The following is a 14,462-nucleotide window of genomic DNA, read 5'->3' on the forward strand; positions in this document are numbered from 1 at the left end:
GGGAAAGCAGTGGAAACTAAAACTTTGGAATCTTTTAAGAACCAGTTGAATGAGGACTTTAAGGGTCATTCTGGATAGCTGAACCCAATGGACGAATAGCCTCTACATCCTTTCTTTTTGTGAACCATTTTAACTGTGACTGTATTTAACCGTAACTTATGAATGGATATTCCTTTAATAACTTTCCCTCTGCTGCTATTTCACTTGAAATACTCCTACTGCCCTAAATACAACCCCTTAGCATTCAACTTAGTGTGGAGATTGCCATGGGTGATCTGCTGAAATATCTGTCTTGTTTCATGGGTCAAGCCAGCAAACTTCAATGTGTCAAAAGTATTTCAAAGGAAGCCAGCCATTTCCTGCCGTTTATTTTAAACCTGACCGTTCTGAGGACCCGCCAACATACGGAAACTGTCTTCAACAATGAATCTCCAATTCACCTTGGGCTGTGCCAGCACAACTTGAGCTCAGCACAGTTTGTTCAAACTACTTAGCATATCCATTCATTTTAAGGACTGTTTTTAAGGAAGTTCCAAATTCTGACCCTGTATGGCTGTAGGGAATGATGTAGGTTTGAGTGGACAAATTACCTTGCAGTAATTGTTTCTCTCTCTCTCTCTCATGCAGCGATGGGTCATTCACCTATGACCCTGTCCCTTGGCAGCAAAACACGAGTCAACCACCAGGGTCGTTGTCAGTAGTTACAACTGTTTGGGGAGTCACCAACACATCACAAAGCCAGGTAATGTCAGTTCCATAATGTATCTCAGGCAATCTACAAGGCAAGTAATAAATTAAACTGTTTGAAAAATCATATATAACAATTGTTTGCAATATAGTTGCATTAAATTCTGGCGGCCCAGAACTCTGAAGCAGCTGAAAACCAACCTCCAAACTCCACCAGTGACTCAGCTGGTAAACGCAGGACAAGGCACGATGAGCAAGAGGGACATGAGCTTGGCTTCTCTCTGGATTGAGTTGGCTAACCTCAACCAGGTTAGCAGTAGGGAGTCGAGAATTGGTTTCAGGGTCCTGAAAATCAGCTGAAGTTCCCGTTACACCCCAGTGTTGGAAAAACAATTCAGTGGACGTTTGGCACGAACAGGCTCGGGACAGCTATGAGGTTCAATGACCTGCCAATGGCTCGCTGTATCGGGGGCGCACACGAAAACTCAACATTTCAGTGTTGTTCTAGAGGACATCATCTGGAGGCAAACCCCAGATGTACTGGGGTGAGAATCCATGTTATATACATGAAAATAAAAGCAAGGGAGTGATGTTGAGTTTGTATATGAAACTTGTTGGTCTGCATTGGGGTAATGCATTCCATTGTGGCCACTTCATGATTGGAAGGCCATTTAAAACATGGAAAAGGTACAGCTAAGATTCACTAGAGTGATACCGGGAGATGAGAAGTTATAATTATGAGGAACAGAGAAGACTAAGGTGGTGGGGAGTGGGAGGTGGAGGAGTGGAGGTGGGTGTGGGTAACAAAGATTTTCAAAATTGAGAAATTTTGTGTGAAAACCATTTCTTCTTGTTTCAATTTGGGTTAACACTAGAAGAATGAAGTTTGAAGAAACCTTTTCATGCAGAGGGTTATCAAAAGTGGAATGCTTTACCACAGGTGTCTATTGAGAGTGTATTATTTTAAAGAGTATTGTACAAGTATTTGGAAAGGAAGAATATGAAATGAAGCAGGAAGGGGAATGGGATTAGAGCAGATAGCTCCAGTTAAGAACCAACACAGGGACAAAGGGCTGGATAGCCCACTCTGCTGTAATTCCTTTAATTTTATGAGTCTGTGCCTTCAGGACAGAGGTTGGGGGGGAGGAAATTCTTTGACTCATATCCTGCCACTTAAATTCCCTTGAAAGAATTAGGTTTGTAAAGATCCATGCGGCTATAAAATATATTGTGCCCATTGAGACAGGAAGAGAAAAGGCTGACATTGGGCATTTATGTGCACTCACATGTCGAAAGGTGTTTCATAGTCAGGCCAGGAGGAATGATTGGTGAGCTACCTGCAATGGGAGAGATTGCCAGTTTAAAAGAGAAGCCTGAAATAAGTTGATTGCATTGCAACTCACCAAATCTTGGAATCTCGCTGAGAAGCTAAGGGACATTACAAAGTATGTTTTTACTTCTTTATTCTTTCATGGGATATGGGCATCGCTGGCAAGGCCAGCATTTGTTGCCCGTCCCCAATTGCCTTTGAACTGAGTGGCTTGAGTGGCCATTTTGGAGACCTGTTAAGAGTCAACCACATTGCTGTGGGCCTGGAGTTGCATGTAGGCCAGACTGGGTAAGGATGGCAGATTCCCTTCCCTAAAGGGACATGAGTGGACCAGATGGGCTTCTAACACCCGTTGATAGTTTCATGCTCGCCATTATTGAGACCGGCTTTCAATTCTATATTTATTCATTGAATTTAAATTCCGCCAGCGATGGGATTTGAACCCAAGTCCCCAAAGCGTTAGCCTGGGCCCTCTGGGTTACTCATCCAGTGACATTCCCACTATGCCACCATTCTTCGTCTTTGTTAGCGGTCCTGCACAGAAACTAGATGCTTTTCTGTCTCATTTTCCAGTACCTTGTAGTAAAGTTACTTTCTCTTCCTGCAAGCAGGTGCTGGGAAATCCAATGGCCAATGCCAATAACCCCATGACTCCAGGAGGCAACCCAATGGGCTCTGGGATGTCAGCAAACAATCCTGGGATAAACTCGCCTCAGTTTGCCAGTCAGCAACAGCAGTTCTCAGCCGGCAAGGGTGGTTCCAACCAGGCGTACATGCAGCAAGGCATGTACGGGCGGCCTAACTACCCTGGAAGTGGCAACTTTGGTAGCAGGTAAAGCCCATGTGCTGTTGGTGTCTCAACATGAGGAAGGCTACTTCCAGGATTCTGGAGGAGCGCGTGCGATACAATACTGAGCTGGCAAAGCACCGAAGCAGAAGCAAGTGGTCATTATTCCAGACTTGAACAATGGGAGCGTGTGGAGGTGGCTGAAGAACATTCAGTCGATGACATGGAGAGGATTTGTGCTTATATTTCCAAACATCCCAACTTGTATAATTTTCACACATCCCAATGCTCCTGTTTAATTTTTTTTTTATCTTTTGGCCTCCTGTTTTCATTTGGAATGTTGGTTTAAAAACTCCCACTTTCACTTTTTTGTCCATCTAACTGGATGACCTTCTGCAGCCAAGCGACCAACAAGTGGCTATTTCCCAGACTGCAGTGTGCGCGCCGGAGGCTTCCCGAGTCCAACCTGTCTCGTCTCTTTCACCCCTACATAAAAAAACGTCAAAACCTTCACTCTCTGCTTCCACACACGTAGAAACAAATCGTTCCTTCCCTGCCCCTCTCACCAGGCAACCCATCACTCTGTAGCCAAGGAGGCAACTCATACGTTACTGGGCACTGGAAAGCGCACAGTCTAGTCTGATTCTTAACTCCCTCCTTCCAAAGACGAGCTGACCTCTGCTCACCACCTCCTCACATGTAGAAAATCTCGAGCACTAACCTCTGCCCTTTGACTTTGTGTATAGCACAGTGCATCCCCGACACGTTTTAATACTGTTTTATTGCTCATGCAGTTTAGTATTGTGGTTTATGCCAGACCCCTTTTAAAACTGCAGAGAGAAGTGTAACTATAAATGTGTCCCATGGCTTCAATTCTGCTTTTTTTTTAAATATATATGTATTGTTGCGAGGAATGATGTCTAACTGGATGCTGTTTCTTTTCCACTCTCTTCCAGTTACCCTGGTGGTCCCAATGCCCCTGGCTCCATGGGCATTCCTCCACACAGCAGGCCGCCAACAGATTTTACCCAGCCAGCTGCCGCAGCGGCAGCAGCAGCAGTTGCAGCTGCTGCAGCAACAGCGACAGCGACAGCGACCGCCACAGTGGCTGCCCTGCAAGAGAAACAGAACCAGGAGATGAACCAGTATGGCCCGGTAAGGCTCCATCTTCGTTGTAAGAAGCCAACTCTTGTTTACTCCTCATAGATCCATTTGTTGAGTGTCTAATGGTCATGGTATTGTGGTGTGTTACTATGGCGATGCATTGGTGCTTTCAAAGAACAAACTTGCACTTCTATAGCGCCTTTCACAGCTGCAGGACACCTCGAGTGCTTTAGTCGAGACTTTTGAATCGTAGTCACTTCAGGGGAAACGTCTTTGCCCAGAGAGAGGTTAGAAGGTGGAACTCGCTACATAAGGCAAATAGCCTGGATGCATTCAAGGAGAGGCTAGATAGGTGCATGAGGGAGACAGGAATAGAAGAATAGGTTTTATTTATTCATTCATGGTATGTGTGCATTTACTATGCACCCTAATTGCTCTTGAGAAGGTGATGATGATTCATAAAAACAAAAAAAATGTGGATGCTGGAAATCCAAAACAAAAACAGAATTACCCGGAAAAACTCAGCAGGTCTGGCAGCATCGGTGGAGAAGAAAAGAGTTGACGTTTCGAGTCCTCATGACCCTTCAACAGAACTAGATCTAGGCTGACACTTCCAGTGCATTGCAGATGGAGCACGGCACTATTGGAGGTGCCACCTCTCAGATGAGATCCATCAATATCACAAAATATTCAATATACAGCCTAGTTCTGTCGAAGGGTCATGAGGACTCGAAACGTCAACTCTTTTCTTCTCCGCCGATGCTGCCAGACCTGCTGAGTTTTTCCAGGTAATTCTGTTTTTGTTTTGATGATGATTCATGTTGAATACAGATGAGTAGCTCGCCAGACCATTTCATATTGCTGTGGGCCTGGAGTCACATATAGGCCAGGCCATACTGAGACTAGCCTTTTATTCCTGATTTATTGAATTCCTCATCTGTTGTGGTGGGATTTGAACTCATGACTCCAGATCATTAATCCAGGCCTTTGCATTAATAGTCCAGTACCATAATCACAATGCTACCAACCCCTTACATATTGTTGATGAGGTTAGATGAAGAGGGGTTGAGGATTAGGCCTGTATGTGACACAAATGCCAGCATTGCCCTGTCGGGTCAAATGTCATATTCCTGTGCGTGGATCTTTGGCAAGACTGTTTCAATTTTGGAAAGGAGGCAGCCAAATTGCACGCTGCAACGAGATAAATTACTAGATATTGAATATTTTGTGATATTGATGGATCTCATCTGAGAGGTGGCACCTCCAACAGTGCCGTGCTCCATCTGCACTGCACTGCAAGTGTCAGCCTAGATTATGTTCTCCAGCCCTTGGGGTGAGATCTGAACCACGTTCTCCTGACTCTGAGGCAACAGTGCCTTCCACTGAGCCACAGCAGGCACAGGTGAGATAGCAGCTTACACATTGGGTCTACCTGTTTCATACAATGCTAATTAGGAAGGCGTGGGTGTCATTAAAAGAGAATATGTTAACCCAAGTGCCCCGTTTCAAAGGCAATAAGCCCCACGGTATTAGCAAAAGCGAAGGAAAATGATCAAATTAAAACATAATGTTGTTCCTGCTGCTGGTTCTACACCCCAGTTCCTCTGGCGCCCTCGCTTGTGGAAGGCCTCAGAGGGGCAGATACCACATGCTCCCTCTCCAGGGACAAACTGTTCACCAAGCTGAGCTGTGACTCGGATTTGTACCACAGTCACTGCAACCACAACGCAGGATACAAGCCCTCACAGCACCATGCATTGGCTTCAAGGCACGTTAGCTCTCACCTGAGTATTTCCTGTTTCTTTCTCAAGGCTCTTTCTTCTCTTTTGCAGATGGGCCCAGCACAAGCTTACAACAATCAGTTCATGAGCCAGCAGGGAGCACGGGGCCCATCATCCATGCAGGGCAACATGAACCCAGGAGGGATGGGAGGCGGGATGACTCCGTCCAGCATGAGTGGGCCACCCATGCCCATCAACCAGCCCAGACCACCAGGGATGAATCAGGTGTTTGCATCCCACAGCCAGAGAGTGGCACAGCAGGGGTACCCAGGCCCAAGACCATCTCAGCCGATGCCCATGCAGGGGGTGAAAAGGCCTTATCCCGGCGAGGTGAGTAAAACTAAACTACGGGTCTGAAGAGTTAACAGGCATTTGCTTATGTCTACTATCCCAGCTAGCTGTGCAGTGAAGGACAGACAGGAACCTAATCCTTACATGCCTTATAAAGGTTAATTTAGAGACATGTGTTATAAACATACATCTCCAAACCCAGCAACAAGAATTTTAAATCAGTTCCTATTTATAGGAGTACAAGTGAATCCCCAGTTAATGCTCACCACCTGAATACAATTTAAAACTTATTAGTAGACAATTAACATTGCACATCAGAGTATTTTTAAACATTGCTAACAGATTCATTCAAATTGAATGTGTTTATATTTATTAATGCTTAACAACACACCCCATTTACTGTGACCTTTTCAATCACTGAACTGGCCCATAAATTTGCCTTTGAGTACATCTTTTAAATAATCCTGTTTTTCATCTTCCCCCAGCACCGCACCCCCCGCCCCTCCACCCCCCAACTTCCACCCTTCCCTGTTAGAAGTTATTGATATCTTGCCTGCCCATCACCCCATGCTCTGAGTTTGTCAGCAGTCTGCTCTCTCTTGTATGGAAATGTGTGTCCCGCTTAGATATCACCGACTCCACTAAGTTCAGGAGCTCTCAAACAACCCTGCCAACTTGCACAAGGCAGCCAGCATTGGAACACCGCTGCGTTTGCCTTCTTGTGCAGCAGCCATTGTTAAGTTTCTTCAGTCTGCCTTCAAGTAGCCAGTTGTCCGTCAACACTGACTTTGTATTCACGAGAGGCCCCAAATACTATAAGGAGATCTGTATTTTGCAGCCGAGCTATGGGGCACAGCAGTATGGACCAAGCAGCCAGTTTGCCAATCAGCCTGGCCAATATCCAACAGGGAACCCCCAAAGGCCCATCACATCGCCCAGTTACCCTGGCCAGAGGATGCCTGGCCAACAGAACACAGGCCAGTACCCACCGCCTCCGGTCAACATGGCTCAGTACTACAAGGTAAATGCACATCTTGCTAATTTGTATTTGCTGTGTCTTGGTGTTTGACCTGAGGTGTCTCTTACTTACCCAGTGGAGTTGAATTGACTGCTGACCGCCATTCTTTTCTTTTTCCACATCCTCCCCCTTTCCTTAACTGCAACAGGCAGAGCAGTTTAATGGACAGAACAACAGTTTTGCTGGGAGCGGCTATACCTACAGTCAAAGTAGTCTGAATGGGGTAAGTTCTTGAGGGAGAAAAGCTTCTCCCCCCAACTCTTGTTGCACACCTTCTGAAGTTCAGCAACATGCCTAACACTCTAGTAGTTGCATTTCCTTTCACCTCTTTCACAACAGGAGAGTGTTTTTCACTGCTTATTTTCTGTAGAGCTTTGTTGCGAAGCAGACCGAGTGATTGAGGAGCGAGGATAACACAGTAAATGGTGCAACTGCAGACAGAACATATGATATTGGTTCTTTAGCAGTCACTGGCAGCCAAGGGCTAGTATACCTGTGCAAATACTTTGCTCGGGCAACACCAGACAAGACAAACTCCCCAGCTTAACATCCATTGTCAGCCAGAGGCTGTAATTGGCCTCAGGATTGCACACACCTACCACCACCACCCCCCCCGTCGTTGCAGTTGATTGGTTCTTCCTGCAAGTGTCACTGGTACAGGCAGCAGGTGAAAACTAGATTGGGATACCACCCCCCACCTCCCTCAGTCACAAAGAGCTTATACTGACTCTTGGGGTGGGGGGGGGCTGTTGACTGGAACTTCTCCCCCACAGTGGAAGCCAGTCAGGGTTTGGGGGGTGTGGGTTGGATGGGGGGGGGGCGCGGGGTGTGGGTTGGAGGAGGGTGCATTCAAGAAGGCCCACTGCCTTTCTGGTAGATATTAACTTCTTATGAGCAGGTGAGCTGGACATCCAAAGTAAAGCAGCAATTGGGTCTTTAAAACACGCGCTTCCAATTCCGGTCTGCGGTCTGCTAATTCTATTCAAGGCTGAGTAGGAGAGCAGAGACACCAGAAGCGGGATAGTGGGCTGAAAGAAGCCCAGGGCCAGTTTTTGATTTTTATGTGAGGCAGGGATGCTGCTCTGAGCCTCATAAGTTAGCCGTTCACTCTTGATTACTCCTTGACCCCCGCCTACCTCACCGCTGGAGACCAATCCCATCCAGTCTTAGGCTGCCTGTGATCTTTAGCTTCCACCCACTGGCATGAGGTCGGTGAATGTCATGATAATGGGGCCTAACCGGGCTTCCAAATCCTGAGTGCACCACCCAGTTTGAGCTTGCGGGCACCCGATCCCTCTTCCATCCACCACCATCCAATTAAAGTCGGCGCCTGGTTTTCTAGCATGGTCACTTGGCTGAGGTACAATGGCTGCTGGAACCTGGGGGAGTATTCCAGCAAGGGCAAAAATAAGCCCTCCAGCAGAGAAAGTAGAGATTGAGGGGGAGGGGAATTGTAGTGGAGTGCAGAGGGGGAGTCCTCTTCATTAAAGGCTCCCCTCCATCCTCCTCTTATTAGAAGCTGTTGAGAGTATTTTTACTGCAATGTGACACTAATTACTTCAAAAATGTTTGTGACATGAACAGTTTGAAGGACATCTGAAGTTCAAAGACAGTTGAAAATGCTAAACCACTTTTTTTTTTGCACATTTGGTACATTGTGACTTGCTGTTTTTCTAAAACTCAAGATGAGAATTTTACAAACCAATTTCCCACATCTCTCCTGATTTTCATCCTGAATTAGACCCAGTTGACCTGGGATATTACCCTGTTGAAATTTTGATGATGAGCTGTGAAATGCTGGCCACTCAGAATTGCAGTAAACAGCAAGCTGTGTCAGTCCAGCCTCTTCCCCCATCCTTTGTAGGTGCAGTCACATATCACCACGACTCCCATTTAAAAGCATGTTACATGCGTATAAATGATGTCCAGTCGTGATGGATCAAACTCACTATTTCTTTTCTCATTGCGACTTTATTTTCATCTGGTGGGTTGCATGTTCACATGCGAGAGAACTAACCGTTTTCTATGAATGCAATCTGACAATATCTTGAGCCTCTGCATGTTTATGTAAGCATCCCATTGCATCACTTGGGGGCATATTTGTCCCACGGTTTGCTAAACCCCCAGCAGGTAGGTACAAAGTGTCTCTGTCCTAGTTATATTTCTTGTAATATTTCCTACTGATCACTGTTGATAGTGTTTTTATTTAACGTTTTGCATGCCATTGTTGCATCCGTCCTCTGGCACGCTTCATCCATGAACTGGATTTCCACTGTGGGGACCAGCCTTGTAAATGAATCCGTCACTTAAATGGGCGTCACTGTTCTCCAGTGACTTAGACAGTGGTTTGAGTGATTGTGAAATCAGAAATGAACTGGAAACCAACGGAGAGGGGAAGGATAGAATTGAAAGAGGGTACAGATAACATTGTATCTGTTCCATAATGTTGGTCTTTCATCTTTAATTGCTCTGTATGTGTTGGACTTTTATTCCTGGATATGTGTCATTGTTACTAAAATTGTCTCAGTTTGTGCTTAGTTCACAGTATTTTGGACACTTATTTGGGTCTAGTTGTATTACTGGTACTTTTTGCACCACAGCTAAAATTCTCTGAATTTAATCCTTTCCTTCTGTCTTGGTGGGCCCCATAGTTCAGATGCCAGATTCATAGTCATCCCTTTATTCAACTGAGGCACAGTTTTCTCTTTGCACCCAATTCCAGCATTTCTCGTCTCCGAACTCCCTCATCTTTAGTGCCCAACAATGGCCGCGCCCTTTGGAAGGTAAACCACCCTTCCAATAGCATAACTCTAAAACAACCCTCCAACCTAACACGTGGGAATGCACCATTGACTATGTAAGCTGTTCAAACAACACGATAGGCCGCCTGATGCTATATGGTTATCAGTGCCTTCTCAATGTTGCAACATATATTACGCTAGGTTATGTCACATGAGGAAAGCAATGCTTTTGCTTTAACTATGGAATAACAATGTTGAGTTAGCAAATTTTTACAGTACAGTAAACCTGCCAATTCTGTTTTTTATTACTAATGAACACAATAATTGGAAACGTCCCATCCTCTTCTGATCGCTGACTGCCTGACTAGTGTCCTCTCTGTCTCTCCATCACAAATGCTGGGAGTGGAAAAGAAACCAAAGTAAGATTACATTGTTCTTACTGATTCTACTCCACACATTTAAAAAAAAAAACTGCTAAAATTTTTTTTTTTTGTTAATTAAGCAAATTGACAGCTGATATCTGTTCACTTACATAGCTGACATTTTACAAGGCCACATAGTATCTGAATTCTAATATTTCCAGCAGTGTATTGAGAGTTGTCTTCTCCAGTGTGAACTTTTTAAAAAAAAAATTAGGAAGCATACGTGGAGGGCTAAAGTCCTTAAAAGAGGGCACTGGGCCTAGGAGAGCAGGAATGACCATGAGGGAGGTCAGGACCAGGGGGCGGGGCAGTGTAGGGGGTGGTGGGTGTGGGGTCACTGGATTCAAAGGCTTTGAACATTGTACAAGGGAAGATTGAGGGAGGCAAGTGGTTCCAGACTTCGGAGATCACGGGAAAGATGGAGTTGGACTGCAGAGATAATGTGGCAAAGAGGAAAAGCTTGTAGCACAGCAAGCTTAAAGCTCATGAGGAACAAAGCTCAGAGTTGTTGCAAGACTGAGAAACGTGAAGGAGAAAAAAAAAAGCTTGCTTCCTAAAGGATAGTGGAGCAGTGTGAGGCATTCAGTCAGATAAAAATGATTGAATTTTAAACTTCAAAAAATTGCCCTCCCCCCTCCAACCCCACCTTCACCCCCACCCACCCACCCACCCCCAACCCCCCACCCCACCAACCCCTCACCCCATATGTCACAAAGATGAAACCATTCAGCTGAGACAAAGCCAAAGCACTTATGGTTCCTGGAAGTTGCATGGTCCATACAGAAATAGTTCAAACTCAGCTTTTGAGAGCTACCAGCTGTGCTTTGAATCAGGTCTTTGCACTGTCCTGTTCCCAGGCAGTGGGAGTTTTCTCATTCTGAAACGTTTCTTCATCACAGCTGACATGTTATGAAAGGAATGCGATTAATGGGGATGGGCCTCCTTATGACAGATTGTGTTATTAGATACCAGTTGGCTCTCAGTGTCCGTAGGTCAGTTCTGAATGCTTTTGTTAAAGGGGATAAAGGGGTGGTTTCATTTCTACAGATTCCCCCAAATAAAGGAGCTTTCTCTGAAAACTGAATAAAATTGACCGTTGACAAGATTTTGGAAACGGTGCAAAAATTCTACCATAGTTTCAGTGGGTTAAAAGTTATTAATGTCTGTTGCATGATACAGTTATTGAATTCGAATCGCCATGGATCTGACACATGAGAATGTATGTGATTTCTGTGAAGTACTCAGTACAATCATCACTTCTTCTTTCTTTTAGCCTCCAAGGTCTGTGGCAAGCTATCCTCATTCGCCTGTACCAGGAAATCCCACTCCACCCATGACTCCAGGAAGCAGTATTCCACCATACCTGTCTCCCAACCAGGATGTAAAGCCACCATTCCCACCTGATATCAAGCCCAATCTCAGCTCCTTGCCACCACCACCTCCAAGTGAGTCGGGTGACAAAGTCAAATGTTTTTAAAACTGGGATCGTGACATGATGCAGGCCAGGATCCAACTCTTCAAATCTCCGCTTCTTGCTTTGTAGGCCTGTGTCCGTAGGATGGTCAGCAACTCCCAAAAGGGCTTTCTGCTTGAATACATTAAATGGTCATCAAGGCTGCCATGTTATTCTTAGCCCATAGAGTGGCTCCCAACCATTTCAAAACCCATGATCGGATAATTGAAGGGAGTTTCCACAGGAGGAGTCCTGATCTCCCACTGTCACTTTAGCAAAAGGAACAGCGGAATTGGACATTTCCAATATCTCGGCAGAGTTTCCCCTGATGTTATGATGAGTAGGAGAATACACCCTGAGATTACTGGTGTTGGTCTCGAGTGGTTCCCACCAACCCCCCCCCCCGCCCCCATATTGGCCTGTTGATATTTATAAGCCAGTGCCAGCTGTATACTTCTATTCTCAATTCCAAATCTTTTCTCCATCTCATGATCCGAAATCCCTTAGTAAATATCAATCAGCTTTTTGAACCCCTTGCTTGACTTTGCATCAATGAGGGAGCAGAGGGAGGGAGGGGAATTTCCTTCAGATTTCTCTCATTGGAAGTCAGGATTTCCTTTTAAGTTAGGGGGGGGTTGCAGAAGCCGTGAAGGAATGGGTCCCCATCCTCCACTTGGGATGTGCATTCCACATTCTCAACTCCTTTGTGTTTTTGCTGGGTTTGCTTTTAACTGGCTTAGCTCCAAAGTTACGATTATGCCCTGTGCCCTTTGTCATTGTGTGATTTGAGGAGCACCAAAGAGTGTGCAGGAAAGACATAAAATTAAAATAGACAAGTATCCAACAAACCTAATGGCAAATCTAATGGATGTGTTTTCAGTTGAGTTTCGCTATTCTAGTTTCTCTCACACAGTTTTGTTCACCTTGTGATCAAATACCCGGTTAACAAATACTCCTTTCTTGAGTTCATTAGTTTCCTGTGCCATGAATTTCCTGAACCGTTAGGTCTGTCTGGCCTTAGTATAAGTTACTATCAGTAGAAGGAAAGAATGCCAGGCGTTGCAGATGGCTGTCAGTCTGTTTTGTTGACGCCCCAGCTTGTGAAGTGTAGAATTTGTTTTTAAAGCAACTGCCTGTAAATTATACCTTGCAATATTATCGTATAAACAGTTAGAATGTTTGCATCAAGTTCCATCACCTTCTGCACAGATGGTGATGTTAATCCTTTCAGAGTCTTCATCACATTGTCCCTTTTTGTCTTGGTATATCCACCGCCCTGTATCTGTACAGTTTTAAATCATACAAGGAGTGCGCTTGCATTAACTAAAAACTGCTCCCTATTTCTTTATTTATTAAGTGGCTTCCTCCATCAGCTCTCTGCCCCAAAATGTATTGAAGGTAAATCCTTCATTTTGCTTTCAAATTGGGGCCAGAGGCCCTACATCTAAACTGGTGAAAAGTAACGTTCAGGGCTGAGGGCAGAACAAGTTCCTTCAGATGAAGCATCTGGAATGGTTTCCCATGCTGACTAATTGTGACACATTTAGGAGAATTCAAAATACCATTGGATGGAAGGATGAGAATATTCCTGGGACATGCTGCAGCCGGACATACTGACATTATATCTTTGACTCGTGTCCAGTATTGTCATAATTATAACTCAATATACAACACTACAGATCTTACACTCCTCAAAAGGATTAAAATGTTACTTAAAATCAGCGGGGCTGTTTTCATAACGTATTCCAACCTGAAACACGCTTTTAGACTTCACTCCATTTAACTGCAACTGAGATCTGGTCGGGTGCATGGACCTGCAAACAAAAGATTTGTGGATTGAATCAAATATCAGTTAAGTCAACTTGAAGTTTGTCAGTTAGTGACAAGTTTCATATCCCTGGGGTGAGGTTAGTGGGCATTGGAGGAGCGGGGAACTGGTTAGCAGAGGAAAGGGAAGAAAGATTGTTTTCCACTTATCCCAACTTAAATTCTACCTCCTGCAAGGCCATTGGCGGAGTCAAATCAAGTTCTCTGGCCCAAACTATTCCAATCTCCCATCTAGGACGAGATGTACAAAATCTGGGGGTGGGAAAGAGGGAATTGTTTCCTTAAAATGAAACTCTGGTGATGATATGAAAACCACGTTTTTACTGTGCCACAGATGCTAAAGGGAAAGTTGACACTTTCTCTCCCTCTTTGGTCTCAGCCAACGATGAGCTCCGGCTGACGTTCCCGGTCCGAGACGGTGTGGTGTTAGAGCCCTTCCGACTAGAGCACAATCTGGCAGTCAGTAACCATGTCTTCCACCTGCGGCAGTCAGTGCACCAGACGTTAATGTGGAGGTAAGAGCAAAGAAGGAAATAGTTTGCATTTGCACGGCGCCTTTCTCATCCCTTGGAGGTAACCTGCTTTTGCAGTATGAGTCACTATTGTTTTGTAAACAAATGCCGTAAACGTTCGCGCACAGCAATATCCCACAGCCAGCAAGGAGATAAAATGATCAATGAATCTCTTCTATTGCGGAAAAGAGATACATGTTGCCGAAGCTTTTCACCTTGCGCTCATCAGGACAAATGCAAGAATGCCAAATTTCAAACTGTTCTACTGGTGTTGGCTTAGGGGTGTAAGTTGGCCAAGACACCGGAGAGGCACTCCCTGCTCCTCTTCCAGTAGCGCCGCGGATTCTTCCTGAATGAGCAGATGGTACCTCGGTTTGTTAATGCCTCATTGGAAAGACAAACACCTCCATCAGCGCTGGTCTGAATTGAAAGCCTAGACGCTGTGTTCGAGCCTTGGGGTGGGATTTTCCGGCCCCTGCCACCAGTGGGATTTTCCGGTCCCGCCGAAG

General features: G+C 45.2%; 1 protein-coding gene across 18 annotated transcripts in view; it reads left to right on the forward strand.

Annotated features, from left to right (window-relative positions):
- Positions 1–14,462, forward strand: part of zmiz1a (zinc finger, MIZ-type containing 1a) — a 411,800-nt gene that overhangs the window by 373,225 nt on the left and 24,113 nt on the right. For 12 of the 18 annotated variants that reach the window (XM_041176087.1, XM_041176086.1, XM_041176099.1 and 9 more), the window contains 9 exons: positions 628–742; positions 2,626–2,849; positions 3,761–3,959; positions 5,741–6,019; positions 6,819–7,001; positions 7,147–7,221; positions 10,108–10,158; positions 11,435–11,606; positions 13,776–13,956. In XM_041176087.1, coding sequence (XP_041032021.1) covers positions 628–742; positions 2,626–2,849; positions 3,761–3,959; positions 5,741–6,019; positions 6,819–7,001; positions 7,147–7,221; positions 10,108–10,158; positions 11,435–11,606; positions 13,776–13,956 — 1,479 coding nt within the window. The remainder of the gene's footprint in view (positions 1–627; positions 743–2,625; positions 2,850–3,760; positions 3,960–5,740; positions 6,020–6,818; positions 7,002–7,146; positions 7,222–10,107; positions 10,159–11,434; positions 11,607–13,775; positions 13,957–14,462) is intronic. The other 6 variants (XM_041176103.1, XM_041176091.1, XM_041176089.1 and 3 more) reach the window with 5 other exon arrangements.

This window comes from Carcharodon carcharias, chromosome 28, assembly GCF_017639515.1.
Source record: "Carcharodon carcharias isolate sCarCar2 chromosome 28, sCarCar2.pri, whole genome shotgun sequence".
In the NCBI taxonomy this organism is placed as follows: domain Eukaryota; kingdom Metazoa; phylum Chordata; class Chondrichthyes; order Lamniformes; family Lamnidae; genus Carcharodon; species Carcharodon carcharias.